Below are 25,218 nucleotides of genomic sequence, written 5' to 3' on the forward strand. Positions count from 1 at the left end.
TCCTGGTGTCGCAGCTGGTTAAACCCACTTTATGGTCTCTTTGTGCTGTTGCAACGGAGCCGAGAATCTGGCCCTTGCTCTCTCCCTGCCTCCCCAGGGACGGCATCAGTGTGCTGTTTATTGTTTCTGCCAGATCATTCATGCAGATGTTAATGAATGCTAGACCCAGCTTTGCTCCCAGCAGAGTCCCTTCCACACCTCCCCCTGCCCAGCCCTGTGCACTGGAGTTTCTGTTTACAGTCCTGCAGGGAATTTCCCCTCTGTTGGACAGTATTCGAGCCCGCACAGTCTGAATTCCTGTTGTCAGCAGGCTCCCACACCTCACTTGTTCCCGTAGCTGTCCTGTGTCACCTCCAAGTGTCCCACTCCATCACTGTCATGATCCCTTCTCCAGGCTCTTCCCTCTGGCCTCCCCAAACTCTAGACCTACCAATTCTCCTACCCATTACTTTAAGCATACAAAAAGTAAACCCACCTTCCAGCATATCTGTCAATTCCTGCGTACCATTTTTCAGCCAAGGGGCTGGACAAATAAACCAACAAGCTAAAACCCAGAGGGTCAGTATTTTGATTCTGAGATGCCTTGGCTGGAGCAACATCACACCATTAAAAGGTACTAAGTAACATCATGCTAGCCAAACGTTCCCTTGAGAAACAGAAAGAGGAGAGAAAAGGGCATTTCCCAGACAGGTCATAAACTCTAGTGGTGAAAAATATTTAAATCTTTGTGCCATAAATGGAAAAATTGTTTTATGTAGCTCAGTCGGAATCAATGGGAGCCATCATTAGCAATAGCACTATGACAATGGCTCTGTACCATACATTGTCCCCTCATCCGTAATGCTTGTCCCAACTAGGAGGGAACAGTGTGCTTGGCCTGTGAAAGAAGGAGCTACGATCTCTCTCTCCACACTGGTAAGAAAGGCATGGGGAGAAGAAGCTATCAAATGGGAACACCAAAGCAGTTTGTCCAGACACTCGCAGCTCCCACTCCGAAGGGAATGAGTGTACCTGCTTTTTGCAGCTCCCTAATTATTATTGTTACTTGTTTTGCTGCCATGTGAGAGGAACCTCAGCATATGATATACTCTATTAACATATATGGAAAGAAAATCTTCTCCCTATAAAGCTCCTGCTTTAAGGCAACAGTATGGAGGGTGTTACAGCCCAAAAGCAAAGTATTCACCTCTACTTTCCTACTCTTCTCCCAGCGCACATGCGCCATTGCTCCCCTCCACCTTAGACTGTTGCCACTGATGAAGGACTCAGACACATCAATGCTAGTAAATGGTGCCAGGACCCACCTCCTGGCCCCCTGAAGSCAACAGGCATGCAACAGCCTGCACCCACACCACTGAGTTATCTTCACAGCCCAACAAGGTGGCCACTTCCCATCTGCCTACTGGGAAACTCTGGATATGCTTGGGGGAGCGTTAGTTGGCCAAGCCCAAACCGACACCAGGGACCTCTGCAAAAGTTTAGCAGCACAGATGATCACATTCCCAAGCTCAGACCCCGGTACTTAGTTGACTGACGCGCACACAGCCTCATTCTCGTGGTACCCATGGCAGGGATGGATGYTGAACAGTGAAGAGCCAGGCAAAGATCAAGTCGACCTTCTGGGATGGGCATCAGTTTCAGGAGATATTTCTGTTCCCTCATCTTTTCTTGATCAAAGTAACATTACTTACCCTTCCAGGAGAGCGATGACATTTTTTCTGGGCCTCCCGATGTTTGGCCCATAGAGGTTTGCTCTGGAATAAGTGCGGATAAGCTGCAGCAGGCTTCTCAGCTGGATGTAGTCCTTTCCCAGCTGGCTGCCGTTCACTGAACGGCCAATCAGAGTCCGATAGTTATTGGGCTCTGGGAAAATAAAAATAGACAAGCGAGGCTTGCCAGCTCAGCTCCTCCATCCCCACTTCCGGAGAGAGGCACACAGCTCACATGCTGTCGCACAGCTTGAGCTCAGCAGTGAGCTGTCTGGCTGCTCTGCGGAGGAGCAGAAGGGAGCCGTTGAGGAATGGATGAGGGCCATCACTCCCTTTCCATTGCCAGCATGGTGCTCCATCTGCAGAGCAGCGCCTGAACCGGGGCTGGGGTGGCGAGACGGCACCTCCTCCCTTTGCCCCCTTTTGCTGTGGCCTGGGTGAGGAACCTGCACCTTGGCATCATCCTCCGTCCTCCATGTGGTCCACCATGTCCCCAGGCTTTGCAGCTGCTGTATGAGACGATGCAGCTGCTGGTCAGCCTACCCCAGAATCACCTGTGCCCAGCACCCAGGCAGGCAGAAGCATTTCATGTGTTTAATAACAACCAACGAGACATCCAGCCGAAGTGCTACCACACGCTAGGTGGGCCTTAGAGGCTGTGCTTCCTTCTAAAAGGGACCTTTAAAATCCTCTGAAACTACACTGGCAAAATATCCTGGGATCTGCAAATACTCTTTCCCAAAAGGGAATACCTTTCTACTAGAGTGAGTTACATTCCTGTGGCTCTCTAGTTCCCACACTCACCATTGCCCAGCTCCCAGGAGATGTTGTATTTCTTGCTGGCACTGTACTTCAGCAAGCTGAGTGCATTGGAGCTGTTCCAGGAGTTATTGGGATTTCTGCGCAGAGCATTCAGTGCAAAGATCAGGTGAAGGCCAGAGCAGTCAGCAAAGTTATAGAGTTTGTCTAGAGACCTGGCTGGGAAGAAACAAAAAACAGCATGTAATTCAAATGAAAGCAAGTTCCATGGAGGTTCAAAAGATCCTGTCCATCAGACCTCAGCTTCTGTGCAGGTTGAGCCAGGTTCAAATGCCATCCCTTTGACACCTGTAACCGCAGAAATGCGCCTGACCTTTGAAACTGAGATAGGATTCCAGGTGTGGGCTAAACTCTGCTCCAGCCTGAAACCTGGATACACTCCACCACTGTGTCAGAGCTAGGGCCACCTTACCAGAGACAAGCGACTTTATAACATCTCTTTTCATCTGCTCTTGGCAAGGAAAGTTCAGCTTTTCATGTGCTTATCCTACCTTGTGGCTCCTCCAGACCGGATCTCTGCAGTGCTGTCTACCTGGGGCAGGTTGGGGAGAAGAGGAGTAAATCTACAGCAGTGTAGGAGGCACCACCTGCCCTGGCACCCGGTGAGCTGCTGCCAGTGCATGGCCACCTCTTCTGGTGCGCTGTGAGAACCTGCTTTCAGCTCCCAGAGCCCCACGTGCAATAATAATCAAAAACCAACAATAATCAAACAGAACCTCCACTCCAAGGCATGCAGCACACACCCTGGTAACCTCTGCTCTTCTCTCCACAAAGAGAACTTCCTGGACCTGGGATTTATATCCAAGCTGTATAGCTCTGACTTGAATACCAGTTTTCCATAAGAGCCTTGTCCTTCATTTATTTTGTCAGGCTTGTGAGCTCTGCAAGAGTGGTGTGAGGAGGTGGCACTGCTGCGGGGTGACCACGCAATGGTTTGCCTCCAGCTGCAGGAGGCTAGCATGGTGAGGATGTCCCCTGGACCACCCCTCGTGCTTGGGGAGAGCACAGGGCTCCCCACCTGGCAATGGCCCCCTGCCCAGCACACCTGAGCTCTGCTGCTGGGGTGGCCCTCCTGGGGGGCAGGGTCTTTGTTGGATTTGTACCCCATCCACTGGCCCCAAGGCTCCCCAAAGTGTGACTGTGGCAGCAGCAGGGTCATCACCAGCATCTCCTCTGTGGGCTTCTGGTGTGCTGGAGCCTTGCACGACCAGCGGGGCCATGACCAGCAGCAGAAGTAGGGACCAAAGAAAGAGTTGATTCTCTGTTCAGCGAGGAGCAAAACTATCAAAGGGTGCTGCTGGGAGAGGCAAAACACTTAATGCTTTTTTTGCTTCAATCTTGCCTAAAAATTCAAAAGCAATCAAATATCTGGCAAGGCTAATGCCAGTGTTAATAGAATAAGAACTCATGCTAAAGCAAGAGATGATTTGGTTAGAGAGTAATTAGATAACTGTGATGTTTTCAATCACCCCTGCCTGCTGAACTGCATCCCAGGACACTCAGCAAGCTTCCTGAAGCAGCCTCGGGGATACAACCACTTGGCTTTGAGGAGTCATCGGGGATGGGGAGGTTCCAGAGGGCTAGAAAGGCAGACTGAGTGCTTGTCTTTCAAAAGAGGAGAAGGAGGCAATGGGGAAATACAGAGTAGGCAGACTAACTTCGGGTCCCAGAAAAATACTTGGACAAATAATCAGGCTGCTTGTCAGCACTTACAAAATATAAGGAGATGATCAACAGCCACAGGAATGTGTCAAGAACAAATCACACTGAAGCAATCTCATGACAGGAGAGCAGGGCTTGTGGACAGCAAAGTAGTACTTTAGGCCTTACACCTTGATGATTTCTAAGGCTTTTGCCTCAATTTCATGTGACGTTCTCTTCAGCAAGTGAGGGAACCATGATCTAGACTGAACTGCAGTAAAAATTATGCATGCTGAGAGCAGTTACTAGCAATTTGCTCTTAAGCTGAAGGAACTGAGAGAAGTCTGTGCAGCCTGCTCTGGGTCTTTTTACACATTTACAGTAAAGCAGAGCATAAAAGAACGGAGGATGCATACATCAGACTTGCATTGGCACTAAGGTGCTAGTAAAATGGAGGACAGGAGAAAACTCAGAATGATACTGAAAACTGGAGAAAAGGTCTGAAAAGGAAGACATAATTTAAAAAGAAGAAGAAGAACAAAGAAGATATTGCTCCAAAATGGGAATGATCAATATATGAAAACAGGACAGGAAAGACTGGCCAACTTACAGTTTTGCAAAAGAGAGCCCAGAGGTGCTAACATCAGTGTCCTGGGAAAAGTAAATGTCACAGAGATATTTACAGACAGCAGTCCTGTCTGTAAAGGCACAAGGTGATCTTTCTGCTGTGATCCAGGGGTAAATCTCCAGCCAGAGAGAAATGTCCGGTTTTAGGCAAAACACCTCAAGAGAGATCCTATACGAGAGTTGTGGACTGAATAGAGCACTAGAAAACAAGACAGATGAGGGGAGACTGGAGAACTGGTGGTTTAGGCAGGAGAAGACAGAGGGAAAGGAGGAGGGCAAGGAGCAAGGGGACAAATACGCCTGCCAACATGTGGAGGCCTACAGCAAAGAGAGGGGAATACACTGCTCTCCACATTCGCGATAGGCAGGACGGGCTGCAGCTCTGTAGCCGGGTGTGCCCAGCAAGGGGACGGCAGGGAGCCTGGCTCTCTCCTCTGCAGGTCTGCAGAGCCAGGTCTGAGAAGAGTAAAGTTGTTTTTAAAGCAATGTTTTAGGAGGGTTAATGAAATATGTTAACTGAATAGTTAACATTTAATGGAATGCAGCAACGTCACGAAAAGGAGAAGAAAGGAGAAAGGCGGAAAAGAAGTTCCTAATCCTTTTACAACCTTTCTCTAAATATTACTGGATGTTTCATTGAAAAATATCTGAGTTAGATTAATCTAATGTATTCATCCCACTGGTTCAGGCACATTAGCTGGTTTTCTGGGTGATTAGTGGATTAGAGACAGATACAGTTACTTAATACTCATTTACTTTAGACCTCCAGGCAAAAAGCTGTACTTGAAATGATAACCCTATAAAGAGGATAAGATAGATGCCCAAATGACAACATGAAGACAGCAAAAAAGTGCTACCTGCAGTTTGCCTGATAGGAATGAAACCTTTTTACTGGTGTAAAACAGTTCTAGTTCTTTAGTACTCCAGGAGGGATTTTGTTCATGTTTAGGATTCTCTGCAGTGGACTGGGAATTGATTTTCCATGCATCTATCGAAGGAAAATAAGCTGTCTGTTTATCCCAGTGCAGGGCTGCCACTGCAAAGTTATATGTTCCCCATGACACTTTTGTTTCCATGCACCTGGATACAGAGATGCCATGTGCATTTCGTGTTCTCCTGTGGCTTTTCAAGCTGGAAATCTCAGTGATCAGAGGAGGAGCTAGGAGAAATGCACAGATGTCTCAGAGCTGCACATTTCCAGTGGTCTTCCAGCACGCAAAGTGACCTGCAAACTGCAACAAGACCACAAGAGGGGTAAAACTACTGATGTGCCTAACCCTGTGTCAGACTGGATTGCTAATCTGGGCACCCTGGGAGTAAGATTCCTCCAAGCCTATTTTAGCTATCAGTCAAGTGTCAAGTCCATTTGATCTCCTTTAGCTTGGGCAGCTATCTTAGAGTACTGCCATGGGAGGTTAAAGCACAAAAAGAAGCATATTTGGAAGACCTTGGGCAATGTCCAGCCACTCCAGAAGTACAAACTGGGCCAAAAGGGAATGTTATAAATATTTTACTGTCATAACTAGGGATGGCCGCACTACTTCTAAGTAATGAGAAAATGAAGAATCACAGTATTATTAACAGCTGGCTAAAAATCACTTTGAATTCTGGATAATTGCACTCTTTTTTCTTCATCAAATACAGAAAATCCTCCAGGAACTTGACCTTTCTCCGATTAACAGATCATTAGGCTAGGCTTTCACAAAGCATTTCAATAGGAAAAGCCATTGTTGTACCAGAGTGAATCTTAATAAGGTAGAACTGTATTTAGAAGATGTTCTCCCTGCTCCTTCTCTACCTCTGCCTGGTGCAGAGATGCAGACTCACCACCCTTGTGCCACTGACCTCAGGGAGCAGGAAAAAAGTAAAAAACCTGAATGAAATCCATATACAATACAGTTAGATATTGTAATAAAACACCAGCCTCTGAGCATGTAGATGCGAAAACCAGGGCAGAGCTCCCAATTAACCATCACCCTGTTGTATGGAGCAGCAAGCAGGAGCCTGGATTCTTCCAGGTTCCTTCATCCAGGAGGAACAAGCACCAGGCGTGCACACTGCTGGTGGCTACATGTATGGGGACACTGAGATTTGACTTCTATCACTTATTAATGTTCATGTACTTGACTTAACATAGCAAAGCTATGTTCTTTGATTTTACCCAGTGGCAGTGCCATGCTGGCAGGTTTCAGTGGAGATGGGTGCCTACCTTGGTGGATTTGGGACTAACGTTAGTCAGACGACTGGAGCAGTATGCAGAGACAGAGATCTTCCACCCCATGGCCCTGGCACAGAAAGAAATCAAAAGATATTTGGGCCTTGTCAGCCCCTCACATCTTGGGTTGTGGAGGCCTGAACAGGTCTAGAGAGCGAATACAGCCCTACAAGTCCCAGCTGGGGGGCAGTCAGGGAAGATCTGCTTGCAATATTGCCCTCGGCTGACACTCTGCACAGACATTAAAGATTTCTGCTGCTTGTGTGGGTCCATCACCCTGTAAAGAGGGAGACAAAGGATTTTAAAATACAGGAGAAGGTGTGAGGCTACAAACACTGGTGGGGTTCACAGGGCAAGTATGCCTGTGAGACTGTTCCCCATTTTTCTTCCTCTTTTTTTACCGGGCTAAGTTTTAAAGTTATCCAAAATGTGGATGGCACTTCATTCTGTGGCATACCAACCCAAAATCTGAGGCACATTAAAATATCTTTGGTAGTTTAAAACAATTGGAAAGGCTTTCCAGTGGTAGTTACTGAATTAAGGATTATAATACAGGCTTTATAAAGAACATCGTATTGACTGCCATTTGGTAAGAGGGACAGTTCAAAAATCTCTGGGTTTGAAAATCTTCCACATTTTTTATTCCACTTTAGGAATTTTGCTTTGGCAGGGTTTAGCAAGAGCAGTGGAAATTCACGTGCACGCTGAGACGGAGGCTGAGATCAGCAGTGGGCTGAGGGGTTTCTGGGTGGTGGGGCACGGCACGGCATGCCTGAGGCTTTTGTAACTCTGGGAAGTCAACCAGGAGGACAGGAAAGAAAAGCCTGTTCTCCCTTCATCCCCTTGTTGGCCACGTCAGCCTCATACCTCCTTTCTCACTCTGCCTTGCATACATGCGGCATGCCAGCACTGAGGCTGATGGACACCGTGTGTCCAGAGTGAGAGCTGAGCACGGAGCGGGCAGCACATCCCATGCTCCCAAAATGCCTCGGGTTAGCTGAGAGAACTGAGAGGGAGTTCAGAGACCAAGCAAATGTGCAACAGATGAAATCTTCTGTTGATAAAGCAAAGAAATGCAGTTCTAGGAATAACGATTTCAACTAATCATGGATATTGTTTGACTCTACGTTACCCATAAATCCTGAGGAATGCCTGGAGCGTTGGTGCAAACAGCTCCTTGTGCCTCCGCTCCAGAAACAACGCCAGCACCGAATCCAGCAGCATCCCCTGRCCATGGAGCACCACACTGGAGATAGCTGAGGGAAGGGGCTGGGAAAGACCTGGCAAGAAGCAGCCGGAAGCCCAAAGAGGGCTTGACAGGGAGGGAGCAGAAAGGGTGGAACAGAGTGTTCAGACAGGAGATGAGTAAGAYGGGTGGGAAGGACAATGAACGGCAAGAGAAAGGTGTTCCCACTTACAGAAGAGCAAGTGGGCACATTGAAAATTTATTTACAAACAAGCTGCCACCATAGTCAGCTGAATCCCATTTGCACTGGCTCTCTTGGGCCGAAAGTCCTCAGAAAACCATGCGTGTGTGGCAAGGACTTAATGCTTTTTTTAGCAAATAAATATGAATCAGAAGATATGCAACAGGCAGTTAGGCTAACACCAGGCCCATGGGACAGGCCTGCAAAACTTGCTTGAAATCTTCCCATGGATTCCATTCCCAGTCACGGTAGGGGTTTGGACAGGAAAGTGAGAACCCACCATCCACAATTTGCACAGTTAGAGCACCAAGAAGTAGCCTTCATCATCACCGCTAATTCAGATGACAAACAACATCCCAAACTGTCAATATACAATATAAAATTCAGCTTGATCCACAAGACCATGGGAAGATTTTTCTATTCTATCTGTATATTAAGCTCTTCCTTCAAAGATGCTGCTTAAATTGAATTTTAAAGTTTTCTAGGCTACCAAGTAACCCACACAGTTGCTGGAAATTGCGTTCTAATGATGACCATCCCAGCTGGGAAGCTGTTTGGTTTTAATTCAGTCTTCTGAAGCATTTTGCTATGCAGTAAAACCACACCGTGTAAAGATGCTTAAGAATTCCCAGGCAAAATTGCTGGCAGGAGGGAGCTGTTTGCTCGCCTCAGACAGACAGACATTTCACCTGAAATGCTCCCTCTACCTTGTCAAGCTCCTGGTATCTCCAGCAGTGGAGGGAGGTGCACAGAATCATCCCTCGCTTGCATTTACCTTCCTGGCTCAGCCTCCTTATTGCTCTACTGGTGAACAAATGCTGCTGGAGCACCGTGCACACAAGGCCGCGGTAAGCACTTCCCAAGGCAAGGTGCAGTATTGGAGGTCTGCTGTGAGTGACAAGAAGTGCTTTGGCAGAGCCTAACAGCGCTATAGAAAAGGGATCTAGTTTAATCCCATCTGAAGAATACCTGAAAGTTGGAGGAACTGGCTTTAATACTGCCAGCCGGTAAAGAAATGCTGTGCACTGTGTGTTAATGAGAACCTGGATTTTATATCCAGCTGGATGACAGATGGGGGATCTGGGGCTATTCCCCCCAGAGTATTGAGGGGGCCTTGTTCCAGGGGAATTGTTGTCATCATCCCTGGTCTTTAAGCAGCTGAACATCAACCCTCAATATTCATTCAAGTCTTTAACTAGATTTTTTATTTCACTGCCAATCCAGAGGTGATTATGCTGACCACGTGAGCTAGGTTTAGTCCTTTACACCACGGTACAGAAATAGCAGTCTGGGGGCTTGGTGTCAATCTCTCGCCAATAAGGAGCTTGGCTGGCAGCCATGGATTGTGGGCTGAGTTCCCAGCTGGCATATAACTTGGAAGACAACCATGAGGCCTGGGTTCAATATCCAATTGCTAGGGAGTCTGGCTGACAGCCTCATTTTGTGGAATGAATCCCAAATTAATATAATGCTTTTGATACCAGACAAGGGGCATGGCCCCCTTCCAAACGCTGCAAGGGCTCAGATAAAAGCCATAGGCACTGGGTTCAGTGTGTAAAGGTATCGAGGTTGGATAACAGTCAGGATTGGGCTAAATCCTCAGATGGTGAGAAAAAAAAAAAAGAGCCCTGAGCTCTGCCTTCACACAGAAAAGAGCTCAGACGAGCAGCAGAAGAGCTCTGTTTTCAATCCCTGCATGGTAAAGAGCTCACAGGACAGTAATGGTTTCTAGGAACAAGTGTAAATTGACATGGAGCTTCAGAAGAGATGTGGGATCTGGGTTCAATCTCAAAATGCTGTAAAGCTCAGATAATGGCCATAGGGGCAATTTCCAAACTCTCTGTTCCAGCCTGGTGCCTGGGAAGGAACCAAGATCACATTACAGCTAAGAAAGCCGCTTTCTTGCGCTGCATAACTTAGAGATTTAAGACTTTTTCCCTTTTGGACCAGGGTGAAGCCAGCATCTTCCAAAGTTTCCGCAGGAAGTAGAGGTGGGCAGGGAGAGGGCTGCAGGTGTGAGCAGAGCGGAGAGGAGAGCAAGAGAGAATAAGACGATGACCACCTCCTGCCCATGTGCACCTTGCTGGCCACCCCAAATTGCTGGGTTGCTGGCTGTTTCCAGGAACATCACTGAGTTTATCTAGCCATGGAAACTGCTCCAAAGAAAATAAGGGTGCAGCTCTTCAGCATCCTGACTACTCTGCAGTGACTCTGCATCCTCAGGGCCTCTGGTGGAGGCAGCTCATCCCACCATGTGAGAGCAATAACCTACTTTGCTGCTACTTCTCACTAACACTGCTTGCACAAGGGATTAGTGCGAAATGTTGTGTGTAGCAAAAAATCACTCCCACTCTCACAGCTTACTCTTGGAGTTGCTTCCGTATGTAGCTAGGCTATGTTGTTTAAAGTCATTTCACTTCATATGAAGGAATTCAAACAAAATTTGTATAAAATATACAGATACTGCATTTGAAGTTGGTCTGTTACATAAAAGCTAGTCAGTTTTATTCAAAGCAGTACTGTTCCTGTAAAAAGTTTCAAATYTGATAAATCAGCATTATTTCCCCTTGAAGAAATTCCTTAAAATCTAATTCTGGTCCCTGGGACTTTCAGCTTTAGCTTCAAAGTCCAAACAGCGGGGATCATAGCAGATAGGGACTGACCTCTGTAAGCGCTGCTAAAACAAGTGTGGTTTGTAAATCTAACCTCCAGCTAGCCAGAATCTTGAGCAGGAACTGTAGATTTGGGGTAAAACAGCCCAGAACCCGCTACGAGGATAGCAACTGGCTATTCCTAACTGCCAAGGGTGCTGAAGACAAGTGCTGTCAGCACTACTCCCTGCATGGGTGGTGGGCAAAATCCAGCATTTTTCTCTTTATCCAGCGCAAAACTACCATGTGTGTGCCAGTGTCAAGTCACACGCCAGGGCTACAGAAACACCTCCCTCCGGCTCTTTACCTACGCGCACGGAGGGAGCATGCACGCCGGTCCCGGGAACAGGACTCCAGATATAACACAGCGCTGCTGCCAGAACGTTTGCTGACAGAATGACTGTTTTATATGGCTATAAGAACGGCTATAAGCGCAGCTGTCCGAAAAGCAACAAAATCTATGATGTGTGTTTCTAAATCCAATGACAGCTGGCAGTGCTGCACTGCAGCTCATTCCTTCTTTTACACAGTTTAGCTAAAACACTTCTCTGTGATCGCCCCGATTTATCAACAAACAGCAGTTTCTGGAACAATTTAAAAGCATTCCCAAATAGGCAAGAAGTGGTCAGCTCTTCAAACACTCAGCAATCTGTGAGCTCCCCGATAGGCAGGCGGCTGGGAATGGAAGTGGATTTCTGATCGGCGGCCGAATGCCCTGCCCTGCTGCCTCCCGGGCAGGATGCGGCTGCAGGTAACGCTGTGGGGTGGAAGTCGCTGCAGCAGAGATGCCTGGGCAGCCGCAGGGCATCACCCACAGGTGGGGGCACCGGGGGTGACATGGTGCAAAGCTGGCGAGAGGTACAAACGCCAGCCACTTCTGTGCTGCCAGCGAGGAGGACTTGGTCACCCCTCTGTCCCTGCTGGCTGGGATGCTGCCCCTGACATCCRGAGAGCAAACCCTCTCCTCTAAAAACCCTCAAAGAAAAGTTTCCAAGTCAGAGGAACTCCRTCATCCTTCGTCCCTAAGGAGCAAAGCCGCGGGCAGTGCCGTCACTGGCATGGTGTCACTGTGCTGGGTCTGGGGCTGCTGAGCCCTGGACACAAGACTGCCCCAGAAAGAAAAAAAAAAAGTAATAATAATAATAAAAGCAAGCAAAGGCCAAGCATGCATTAGCTTACATATTCTCTGCTGGGCACCGCTAAATCTCTGCTGTGCGGTTCCCCGGCTGAGGAAGCTGCGTGGCCCGCAGGAGAGAGTTTTTCCTYGGGTGGTTGAGTTTAACCCCACCAGCATGGGAAATTCAGAGCAGCCCAYACCCTGTCCTGCGCAGGTACGTGCRGCGTAACACCGCAGCTCGTTGCACAGCCTCGTGATGTAATGCAAGGCAAAGCCGGGATGCGACACAGGCACCATGCCCATCTCCGAGCRTGCCTCTTGCTCCAGGCTGCAGCACGGTACCGGGAGGGACAGCGCCAGCCGAGAGGGGCTGCGCTCTCGGCACCAAATCCCTTTGATCCCCAGGTTGTCGGGTTCGTCATTCGAAGGTGCCACAATTGCAAGGAAGTCATGGCTGAGKTTTTTTTCTTTATAAATGCTTTCTCTTGACAGCACCTGAAGTGCCAACACAGTATTGAGAGGATAGACGTTTTCATCACTTTTCTGCCAGAAGTGAGAAGGGCAGGATGTGCTGAGCAGACACCCTGCGCACACACCTCATGACTTAACTGGAAAGAAAGGTGTACAAGTGCGAATGTAAAACAAGTATGTTTTTAACATGCTCATTTCACTCCCATAAAATGCTTAACACTAGTAAGCTGTGCATCCAATTTGCCCGTTCCCTTAAATCAGTCCAGCAGCTACAATACTCCGTTTTTGCTATCTGTCTAACCGCCGTCACGTGGCAGATGCACAGCTTGTTTCAGAATAGCCTCACACAGGGAAGTGAGCCAGATCGACCCAACWGCATCCACAGAGCTGCAAAAGGCACAGTGCATTTTATCAGATCTTTTCACCTTCAGTTCCTGAATCCTGTTGCTACTCTAGCAGAAAGTGACACTAATTGTTTGTACTGGGAAGCTAAAATACCACATCGGGAACAAATTCAAACTGAGGATTTCAGCCTTGCCAAACCCCAACATTCAAAAATCATGAGTCAAGCTCCCAAAAATCAYGAGACAGGCTCAAGAAACCTGGTTTTAACATAATTTTCATTGCCTGCTGTCTTCTAAAATTTTGGGTGCATTTGTACAATATTTTAAAGTTCTTCTGCTGCCAGGAAGGCTAAAATCTGGCTTGTTTTTATTTTTCCTTTCAACGGCAGTCGATGCGCAGCAGAACAATCGTTTTGTTTTACAAGTTGTTTGGGCTGGACTCCCTTCCCCCTGGGTGGGGGCTGCGGCAGGCGGCCAGGGCTGCCGGGATGGCAGTGGCACGCCGAGGGGCTCCCTGATGGCCCTCCGTGCGTAGGCAGCAGGGACGGGCTGCCCAAAGCACCGCTGCTGTAAACAGGGATGCTCTGCCATTGAGCGAGGAAGTCCTGATCTGCTGGTGTCCTTTCGCAACCCCTAATTATTAAGGGTGCAAAACTGGAATCCACAAAAATCAGGTACTTCATTTTATGGGGWTGAATCAACATTTCCTATTGTGCTAACAGGGATCCCTTGCTGAGGCAGCCGTGGCATGTCTCCGAAAACCACAGCTCCCAGTTCTGACCCATCTTTTCTTGCTTGCTGACCCCATTCTTGCCATCGGCCTTCCCTTGCTGTTCCCGCTACATGGAGCGGCTGATTTCCCTAGGAGGAAGAGGGAGTGACTAGGGCTCTTCACACACTTTGTGAGCTGGGCATCTGGTATTTTTCAAAACTCTAAAACATTTTAACTGAAAACTGTCCTGAAAAAAAAAAAACGAAAAACAATGCATAAAACCGGAAATGTTTCAATCTGAAATCCTTAATTAAAACCACACTCTTTAGTACATAAAGAAGGAAGTTAAAAAAGAAATGTACTTTTGCACATTACAGACAGCATTATAATAAACACAAAACACTGCCAAGAAAGAGGCATTTTCAAGGCTAAAGTAGATACCTCCAGCTGCACTAAAATAATGTCAGAGTGCTTGTCCACATTACGAAGTGTCGTCGTATTTGAACACGATTGTGAACAACCAAGTTAGATGGATGAGAAAGACAGTAATTACTGGCGCAGACCACTCGTGCTGCAACAAGGACCATAAGCCGTTGGGGTCTGTGAACTCCACTGACTTCCCACAGATCCCAGACCCTGGTCTTAATCTGTAAAATATTTGAAGGAACTGGCCCTGGCTCTTTCTGCTCCTCTGGGCTCCGCGAGGCAGCTCCGCTCCACAGATACAGCTCAGCTGGAGGGACCCGGTTTGGCAGTGGCTCTCCCCAGCAAATCTTGGGGGAAATCTTGTACCAAAGCACGCAGGGTGGAGCCTGAACCTGACTTTGGAGGCACAGATGTAAGGCCAGAAAAGACTGGTGTTGTTAGTCTGATGTCCTACATAACACAGAGCTGGCAAGCATACAAGTAGTTCAGAAGTCAAGCTTGTAACTTCAACAGGGCAGATCAGTTCTTTTACAAAGGTATCCACCTCTGGCTTAAAATTTGCTGCTAGCAGGGAAATCATCCTATCCCTGTGTTACGTGTTGCAATTATTATTTAATGTCCCTGGTCAAAATAGGCACCTGGCTTCAAGTCCAAATTTTTCCTTTTTTGCCTTCTAATAATTGGATCTTGCTACACCACTGTCTGCTAGATTATTGCTTCTTCCTGATAGCTGAAGATTAGTATCAGGTCACCTCTAAATATACTTTCATTAAGCAGCATTCGTTGCAACTCTTTAGCATCTTCACAATAACAAAAGTTTTCCAAACTTCCAACTAATTCTGTAGCTCTYTGCTGTCCTACAAGTCTTACTGCGTTACATCAACAAACTACTGTGCATTACGTTTAGGGTCTCATAAAACAATATTGATGTGCTTAGAGAAGATAGGTCTCGTCAGACTCCTGCTCCTTGGCATTAGTTGCACAGCCGTGCTTGGCAGCCAGGGGCTGTGAGCTGATGCAGACAGCCCGGCCCTGCTGCTGCGGCTTGACGGCCTGCTGCAGAGAAAGGAGGTTGGAAAAAGTAGTGTCTCCACAAGGAAGGAGAGCACGCCGAGATGATCACTCTCTAACCCAGCAAGAGGACTGGAAATGAGCTTTGAAGGGAGCCACTGACAAAAGCTAGTGGTGCTTTAAAACCGACATAGGCTTGGAATATGGACAAGGGAAGGGGAAATTGCAGGAGGCTCACAGAAAAACTCGGAACGAGAATAACAGGGCAGCCTTTTGATCTTATTATATGGCTATATATAAATGCCAGGAGAACAGGGAATAGACAGGAAGACTTTTAAGACCTCGTATATAACTACAACATTTAGCTTCACAGATACAGCATGGAAAGGCATCACTGGACTGGAATACTGATATGATACTGATATGTTTAAGAAATAGAATGAAATAGGAAAAGAAAAAGAAAAAGAAAATATCTTTTGAATGAAGAACACTTTGGGGCTCAATAAGAGGTGAAAACCAGACTTTTTCATGTCTCCAGGGAAAGAAAGAGACAAGAGCCCAGGAGATGCCCACAGAGCTCTATCAGTCAGAAAGAGGAAGCGGACGAGGCTTTTTGAGCATCTGACTGAAGCAACGAAATGACTGGAGTTGGTAGGAACAGGTAATTTCAATTACCCAGACATCTGTTAAAAATGCAGCATGGCATGTCCCAGACTCATGAAGTTGTTGGAATGTGCCAGGGAAAAAACTGTTTCAGAGACAGCGGAAAATAGTCGGGGAAGGGATTTTTGTTATTTGGTTATTATTGGTACAGAAAAGTTGATTAATAGTCCAAAACAAAGATAATTTGAGTGAAAGTGATCATGAAACCATAAAGCTCAGTAATTTAAGACAGTGAAGGAATGAGAACAACGGATTAAAGATAATGTATTTCAAAAAAGCAAATTTGAACAAATTCAGGGCACAGGTCAAGAGGATCTCTGGGGAAGACAGTTTAAGAGAGCATTTCCCAACCAGTGAGACATGGAGAGGCAACAGCTGTGCTGTGGGTCCAGGGGAGAGTGCAGCATAAAGAGCAGCAAGAAAATGCTTTGGAAATACATACGAATAAGAGGAAGAAAAAGGAAAATATCAATCCATAATTCAATGTGAAAGAGTAAACAATGTATTGACATAGAGACAGCTCTTTGCTGCAGTTTTCACAGAAAAGATTAACCATGACACRGTTGTTAATTACATTAGTTTTACACGTGAAACAGAAGCAAATTCAAAGAGGGAAAGAATAAATGAAAGACCATTCAGGAAACCTAAACCACAAAGTGCTCAGTTATCATTATAAACTCTGTGTCAGATCATTTTGTCAAACACAGAAGATTTATATGTATTCAATAAGTATTTCTTTCTGCACTCTCATTGAGAATATTGCTGTTATCAGCATGCTGTCTTGCAGTAAGCCTGTCCTTTGCAAAAAGAGTTTTCCTCCTGACATACTAAAAGTGTACTAATTGCTCTACTCCTCTGGACACAGATGCCGTCACCAATACCCCTAGCTTCCTCTCACAGGTTGCCAGCATTTCAGGGGGAAGGCTTCTCCTCCAGTTTTACTGCAATTGAGACACCTTCACCCGAACTACTTTTCTTCATCCTTTTAAGCAGCTCAGGTGAACTCTCTCCCAGGAGCACCCCTTTACCTCCCCTGGATAACAACCCAAAGCTAGCCCAGCCACGGGGCTCAACACCACGGGTATGTCAATTTGGCGAGATGAATGTTAAGTTTCACAACAGTTGCTCTGCAGCCCCTGCTGCCAGCACAGCTCCTCTGCGTTAGCACATCCTCAGTCACTGTGGAGATGGAGAGGGGTGCCTGCACAGCCTGCGGGGGCACTGGTGGCAAACACCATCCTTTAATTGTATAAGCATCGTGCCCAGAGGAGGCTGGCAAAAATGCAGGGAGCCACGTAGGCAGCAGAGGCAGAGGAGAGCACTGCTCACTCATGCTCTGCTCAAGGTCCCCATGCAGGACCAGAAACACGACAAACTTAATTTTAATATTCTCTGAACCAGTTTCTCCTCTTGGGTCTGTCCTGTCCATCTCCTTTCTGCCGCAGGAAAATGACTTATCTCATTACGTCTGTTAGAGGAAAACACTAGTCCTGTTTGAACCAGTCCTTTGACAGAAGCGAGGAGCAGCTCTGAGACTCCTCCTTGAGCTTTCACCTGCAGAATGAGGCTCCCCCAGCAGAAGCACAGCTGGGACAGCAGCATGTGGGACTCAGCTAAACTCACACAACAAAAGGCTCTGCCACGAGTGACTTTGACCAATGAATGGATGTAGATATCAGTCCTTATGTTAGCTCTTTTTTTCCAGAGAAACCCTCCACATTTCTTAATAAATCTGGGTACCCAGCTTCCCAGTGACCTACAGCACTGCCCTCCCTTCTTCCCCATGCTTATTACTGGAACACAAATCCTTCAGCTGAAAATACATATTCTGGAGTTAAAGAGTCATATTAAAAGTGAGCATAGGAGATGCTGGATTAAGCTAATGGTGTCATTGGCTTGCCTTCTGGGAGAGGGATCTGAGATTTCTGCAATGTACTTGTCAGATTTTTAAACTTACTAAACTAAACAAAGAATCACCATTAAGCCTCTGAAAGGGATTCTGCCCCCGGCCAGCAGAGACAGCCTTCAGGGACAATTCTTGAGGATAAAGTTTAATCTAAAGAAGCTCAGTTTCTGAGGGTTTAACTGAATGTATCTCACTGATTAAGTAAACCTTCGTCTTTCCAGATATGGCATAATTTCCACTGAAAAATAAATGTATGGAAAATATTAAAATAAACTTACTAAAATAAATTCCCCARAATTGCATGGCAGTCTCTAATTAAACAATTCCACCTGAGAACACCATCCTCTCAAACTGCATATGGCCACTGGCTCCCACCTTCATTAAATGTAAACCATGTGGACAGCATTAGGAGAAGGAAGTGCAAGAAAAGGTGAGCCCAGCAAAAGGAGATGAACACACCATGGCACACTGGGAAAGATTAAAGGGAGACAAAAAAAAAAAAAAAAAAGGAGGGTTGAAAACTTTTGACCGTGGAGAACTGGAAAGTTTCTGTAAATGAAAAGGCTATAGGCCTGCTCTGAGTGGGAAGGAAGGTGTTAGCAGTTGGAAGAAAAGACTAGGTCTTATCCTGGGAGGAAATGCTTCAAAAGCATTTATCTTCCAGCTTAGCAATGACCTTACTCCATTTATCGCTGGGGGCTGTGGATGTTGGAAGCCTGATCCTGCAAAATGAGACTGGCAGTGCATTATTGTACGGCTGATAAACATTAGGTATTAAAAACTGGAAAATATATTTATGTTCACAGCACTCAGAAATGACTCAGCAAATTCTCACTCAGATTTCAGATCATCTCCTCAAACCCTCCTTAGTCTGAAACTTGAGCATCAGGAATTCCCATTTAAAAGGAGATTATAGGATAAAATTATAAACCCTCAGAACAGGTTTGGAATAGAATACCTGGGTTTCCACATGCTCTTGTGCTGGATCAGCACCAAGCGGACAAACAACGTGAGAGGTAAGAAACAAGGAAGCCAGGCTAGGCTAGAGAAACGTCTACTGGAGGTATGTCTGGGAAGAGGGCTGTAGCAGCAGCAAACCCATGCGGTCCCAGCCTCTTCCCAGCAGCGCTGATCCCCATGGCAAGCTCCATCTCACCTCCACGCTTGTTTGTAGTGTGCTGCTGTGCAGTGCAACAGCTTTGATCAAAAAGACTGATAGTGATGAAGTAAATATGTACTGTGATTTAGGAAGGAATGTGAAATATTTTCTCACGTGCATTAAATCTCCCTGTAGAAACAGATGACTACATCTTCCTCTAGCATATTTGACCATCCAATCAAGCAGTCACAAAAAGGCACTTGTGTTAGAAGATAAAACAGCAGGGGGATAAGAGGCTTGTAAAGCTGATGCTTCCGGCCCTCGTTAATCATGATTTCTTTACAGTGAACTCTTTTGGCATCCCAACACACACAAGCCCTGCCACAACGAATGCAACACAAGWCTGTTACTATCGGGTGGGCCTCAAATACCTCAATAGCCTGCTGATGGCCCTTCGCCCGAGCCTCACCTCATCACCATGAAGCGCCAGCAGATCCAGCCTTCACGGTGCCCTGGAGGAGTTTTGGCAATGCCATTGATAGCCATGCTCCACGGAGCAAGGCAGAGGACATCAGCTGGGACACTGCACCGAGGGCTGGTCTCCAGTCAGCGTGTTTCCTGCGTATCCCATTCCTTGGCACAAGAGGTGCAGCAAGTCCTATCAGTGATGATTTCCCACTTCTTGAAGGATGGAGATCTGCAAAATTTCCTTAGCCTCTAATGGCTCCTTCCCAAGGACAGACTTGCTAGGAGGTGCAAGCTGTTGGCAGCTCAAGGGCCCAGAGGAGCTGTTGACCGTGTTTAGGCCACAATCCAGCAGACTTGATTTCATCCAGCGTAAGTGAAGCTGTTTTATTTATTCTAATGGTCTGATGGCAAGGGAGGAGTGCTCCCTGGCTGCCCGTGACAGCCACAGCCCTGTTCCAGACATGGGGCCCAAGAGTACAGTCCCGCTCCAGGAAATGCAGCTCACATGGATGAGGCGCCCTTCCTCACGTGCCACCCAGAGCAGAAGGTTTCAGCAGATGTGCGTTGCCTCCGTATCTCAGCTGCCTCCCCAAACCACTTTTTCTGCCTTGCAAAATATGTATTCTTCTCTTTATTGTCTGATCCTCTCTGTTCTCCCCGTTCAGGTGAGCCTCTAAGATTACTCARCTGCTCCACACCATCATGGAGGTCTGTTTAAGCCCACTATCTCTCTGGCATTGACAAAGAGCACGTGCCTGGAGAAGAGCCTGGGAAGAGGCAAACACACTGAGACGCTTCCCCAAATACGCTCCCAGCCTCTGGGAGTCTGCGGTTCAGGGACACTGTGAGCCGGAGGCACTACCTGGACGTTTAACCAAATCCTTCATGGATTTTCCCTTCATGACTTTGTCCTGGCAGTTTCTGAATCCCTGTAAACTTCTAGCTATCTCACAGCCTAATCACCAGTGGTGTGGACATACCACCTCCTTTGGTGTGGTGGACCTGGCCTTCGTGGGTTTCACTGGGTGCTGAGGGAGAGACCATGAGGCACCTTTCCCTCAGTGTTTCTGCGCCACTAACAATGTCACACTGCAGGCAGAGAGCTTGGTGTGGCCCCTTCACTAGGAAAAACTAAGGGCATGAGAAGCAACAAGTAGGCAAAAAGGAAACAGAAGAACGTGGTGGGCATCTGTCACAAGGACGGGGAAGGAGTCACAACTCTGCTGTCAAGGTCCAGGGAAGAGCATGAGCTGATCCAGTCCAATCACATCAAGGGAAGAGGCACAAGGAGAGACAACAGCCTCTTCAGTAGGTGAAAAGTTGACATTGCAATACATCAGGATTCCTATTTCCTGAATAAAAACAATAGTAAAAGCCAGGAAATAACAGTAGTCRCAGCATTTCATAAGCAACATGAGTACAACGAAACTCAACTCATAGTAACCTGTTGTCCCATCTAAAGGTCTTAGAGGAAGATGTCCTTGTACACACAAAACAGCAAGTCTGCTGAGCCCTCAGAACAAACTCATGCCAAGTTATAAATAAAGATCCAAGAAGACTTGACACAAATACTGAGGCAATGACTACAGAAATGACTTATGAAGTGCACAGTGAATGCGTGCAGGGCTGACCAAATGGAGGAGAAGCTTTTAAGAACTATGGGAGCTTTCCAGAGGAACAGAATTTAAGGAGTGCCAATTTGTGTCAAAGATTTTCCATCTGCACATAAATAAATAAATAAGAAAGATGGAAGCAGACAAGGAGAAATCTGTATTGTCCATCACAGAGCCCTATGTGGGTGTAGCTCCTCCAGTGCAGAGTCTGTGCTGGACTCCAGCAAGACTGAAGTGTTGCAGATGGCCTGTGGTAGTCATCTGCATGGGGCTGAATGATACTTTATACGTCTAATTCTGCCTCCAGCACTAATACCGTGTCTTCTGCACGTCTGAGGTTTAGTGTTCTGCACTCTGGACCTGCAGAGCATTCACCTGCTGGAGAAGGAGAGACAACATCTCTCAGACAGAACATGGGCTGGGAGGCCAGACAGAGCAAAGGAGAAAGAAAAGGCACGAGACAATAAGTAGAGGAGGCAAAGAAAATGTTTACTGGCTAAGACACGAAGTCTCAGTTCTCATTAACTCTCACTGCTTCAAATCAGAGCGCTTCTGAATTAGTACGTTAGCCTTGCCACCCACAAGGTGACCAACATATACCCATGAAGAGGTGGAAGGCTGAGAGATGGATGCTGAGCAAAGAGGGGACGAAAGCAGGCTGGGGAGTGCGGGAGGAAAAACGTTTTGGAGTTTATTTTTCACACAGGATTCACAACATTCCTCAGAAAATTTAATTTTTGTCGTCCTGTTCTTGTTTGCTAACCAGAACCAATTTAATTTTAAAACAACACGCAGAGCCAACGGAGGGAAAACATTTTGCAATGGCTCTTCGCTCCTACTTGGAACAGAGAACACAACTTAACTCGTTCGGCTCGGAAGCACCCAGCAGGCCCACGGCTGCCCGGTGCGAATGGCAGCAAGGGACAGGTCCAGCATGGAGGGAAGTTGGGACTTGCTGGCACCGTTACGCGATACAACATGAAAGGTTTTTTTTGAGTAACATGTCAATCCCACCCAACTCATCTGCAGAGGCATGAAATAGCGGTACAGCAGAGCAATTTGTCGCATGGAACGTCTTCCTCTTGCTACAGACCTGCCCCTGGCTCCCTGGTTGACTGCTTGTTTTGTGGTTTTTATTAAAAATGGTTTGTTACCACATTTAACAAAGAGCAGAAAGCTCATATTCCTCTTCCGCTACCAAGAACACGCACATTTCTCATATCAGCATGCGAGTCTTCTGTGGTTTTATGCCTTGTTGTGACAGTTTGGTAAACAAGCTGATAAAATCAAGCACTTTTCAAAGGCAAGGTTAATACACTCATGTGCAACCTGGCTTGTCAGGGAACACCAGAAACTCCAAACACATTGCTTCTGCTTACCATCTGCATGAACTTATTCAGACTAAAATAACAAAGTGTGTTTCCTGATCTCCATCAACGTAAATAGAACCATTAAGCTGCAAGGGTGTTTACATTCTGGAAAATAGTCATTGCATTCATTCCGATTGCTCCTCATCCCGCAGTCGTGGACAGAGTCCTGACGCCGCACTAGCGACAGCTCTGCTGCAGCCCACAGCCCTAACACAAGGCTGCACAATGCAGAAAGCCTGCGCCAACCCCACTCACCACCAGAGTTACACTGGTTACCATGGCCCACCACGGCTGTGCCACAAAGCCAACATACAATCCTTTGCAAATGTTATACGCTGCCGTCCAAATTTGGTTTTATAACTGAAAACAAGGATACACTTGAAAGATCCAGCTCTCACAGTTGTAATATCTGGCAGGCAGAAGCAGAAATATTCACATTTTAAAATGAAATTCTTTGGGTAGGTAAAATTGTAAATATTAAAGTAGAAAAGTCATGAAGTTTCCCACCGGTATGCTTACAATAGTTCTGTCTTCTGCATTGCACAGGCACCAGTCCTTAAACACTAGAATACAAAGATGGCACAGCCCCTGTCCCAGAGGATTTACATCCTGGAAGAGGAGGGTGCCATACCATCTGTAAACTGTTGCATCTCAGGACATCAGAGCCAAACTCTGTGCTCTTTTGGCCAAGGCAATGCATCTGCTTGCTGAGAAGGGTTTGGAGTAAATGTCCCTGAGACTGCATGAAGGACCCACCCCTCGAGCCAGCACCGTTTAGCCCACGCAGGGCCCATGCTCCTGCACAGCAGAATTCTGGAAGTGATATTTCCACAAATCCCCTGGAACACATGTTATCCTGGATGCTGGCCTATGTTGCTAGCCTTGCTACAGCCCTAATAGGTGCTCCCTTTAATTGCGAGAGACCATTGTTTTTTCTTGGCCTAGCTTCACCTGCAGAATTTTAGAAGAATGAGAATTCCACATTTGGAAATAATAACAAAAGGATAAATCCGGGCAAATAATCGTGCAGGCCAGGTCACACATTCCCATTTTATTAGACTCAAACCCTCCTGAAAGAATTTCCTTGAATCTGCGTGTACTAGCTAAGTACAAATATTTTCTAGAGGACATTCTGTTTCACAAAATGGAGGGGCTCCATTGCTGCAAGAGCTACATCATAAATTATCCATTATAAGTTCAGCAAGTTTTGTCTTTATGCTATGTAGCATAATAACTCTGGACCTTCCCTCTCCTCACTGCTCGGCAAGCCAACCACGCAGTTTCACGATCCCGTCAAAAAAGTTCCCCCCTTGCAAGGCCAGAAGTCCTGTCTTTCTATATCTCTCCACTTCATAGCTTTTACCTTTGTCTCAGTCCCAGCTGAAAATATCCCTTTCCTCTTTTGCATACGGCTCTTCCCTATCCTCTCCCTCAGCTAGCAATTAACTCACTGGAGCATTCGGGAACCAGAATGAAAGGCAATAACGGAAGATAAAGTCATAGTCGCATCCCCCACCATATCAACAGGGACGACTCTGCTTAGTTCCAACTTTGTGCCGAAAGGCAGTACTCAACAAAAACYGTGCATGATACAATAAGGATGAAAAAGAAGCAAGTGTGAGTGCATTTGCTTTAGCTGCTGATGTTCTGCCAACCACGTCATACGTAACCGTTTAACAACACAGCTTGTGAAAACAGCACATGAATATTTGCTTTTACCTTGAATTTCAAAGCATTTGAGTTATGCAAGCACTATTTGTGAAAGAGTAAAACAAATACAGTTTTTCATTTGTACGTGAGTGATAGCGAGGTTGGATCACGGGCGCACTTCAAGGAATGCCATCACCCTCGCTATAGCCAGTACATTCAATGGAAATGTCCTGTCTCGATTCAGAGCTGTTAATCACATGCCTGGAACCACCCCTGACTCCAGAGTTATGCACCCGCTGAGAGAGAGGCTTTCATCACAGCCCTGTAATTAAGGGGAAATGTTAATGTCACATGTTAATAACTTGGAACATTAGTTATCCTGGGAGTTCAGAGAATTTTAAAAATGTATGTATTTTGATAAAACTAATCAGTTTACACACTGACTTTAATTTAATTTCAAATAAATGAGGAAGACTTGATCTTTTTATGCCAAGTTGTTACTGCAGAAACAGAAAGTACCTCAGCACGACCACAGCAAACCTCAGATATGATATAGGCAGGCACAATGTGCCAGCATGCAGCACCTCACATTTTCCTTTCTACATCTAAAGCATTTAAAGAATTACTCAACATAAACCCTAAACATCCTTACAGCCCCACCAATTTGCTGGTGGGGGGGCTGAGTGAAAGAGAATGCCTGTGGCCTGACTGTGTATTTTAATCACGTCCAGCCCTCTTCATTTGAGGTGTATGTATCAAGTATCTGTCCAAACAGGAAGGACATACACACGGGATAGTCAGGACAGCTGAAACTCACGCACTTAAGATGGAAAACATTTTTCAGTGTGCGTGGGTTGGCTCTGCGGGTCAGGAAATACACTGTGGATGATGCCCCGCAATGGGGCAACCTCGTCCAGGGCACGTGCTTGGGCACGTTGCAGCGGGGTTACTGGGAAATGGGCCTTTTCGGGTCAGGCTGGGCAGGACGCTGGTCCTCTGCCCAGGGTTGAGCCCGGGTCAGAAGCAGTTTAACTGAGCTGTGGGAGGTGAAAGCGGTAGCCCTGGTCCATTCTTAAGCATGTGGCAATGTTTTATTGTCAAAAAGACCATGCTAGCCAGAAACGTTACTACATTATTCAGCATTAGGAAACATTTTCCATGTGAAAACAGACAAAATTCAAGCCAGGGTAAAAGCACCCTTTCAGTCAGTAGCARCAATGGCATCATTCAGTTCTGCTGATGCTTCAGTCAAGATCAGTACTTCTGCCTGTATGGTTTT

General features: G+C 46.6%; 1 protein-coding gene across 1 annotated transcript in view; it reads right to left on the minus strand.

The window, feature by feature from the left end:
• Positions 1 to 25,218, minus strand: part of HPSE2 (heparanase 2 (inactive)) — a 111,265-nt gene that overhangs the window by 45,816 nt on the left and 40,231 nt on the right. Inside the window, exons 3-5 of the mRNA XM_026069694.1 lie at positions 3,020 to 3,060; positions 2,514 to 2,683; positions 1,692 to 1,863 (exon numbers count right to left, since the gene is read on the minus strand). Coding sequence (XP_025925479.1) covers positions 1,692 to 1,863; positions 2,514 to 2,683; positions 3,020 to 3,060 — 383 coding nt within the window. The remainder of the gene's footprint in view (positions 1 to 1,691; positions 1,864 to 2,513; positions 2,684 to 3,019; positions 3,061 to 25,218) is intronic.

The sequence above is a fragment of the Apteryx rowi genome, unplaced genomic scaffold (assembly GCF_003343035.1).
Source record: "Apteryx rowi isolate R43461 unplaced genomic scaffold, aptRow1 scaffold_3, whole genome shotgun sequence".
In the NCBI taxonomy this organism is placed as follows: Eukaryota; Metazoa; Chordata; class Aves; order Apterygiformes; family Apterygidae; genus Apteryx; species Apteryx rowi.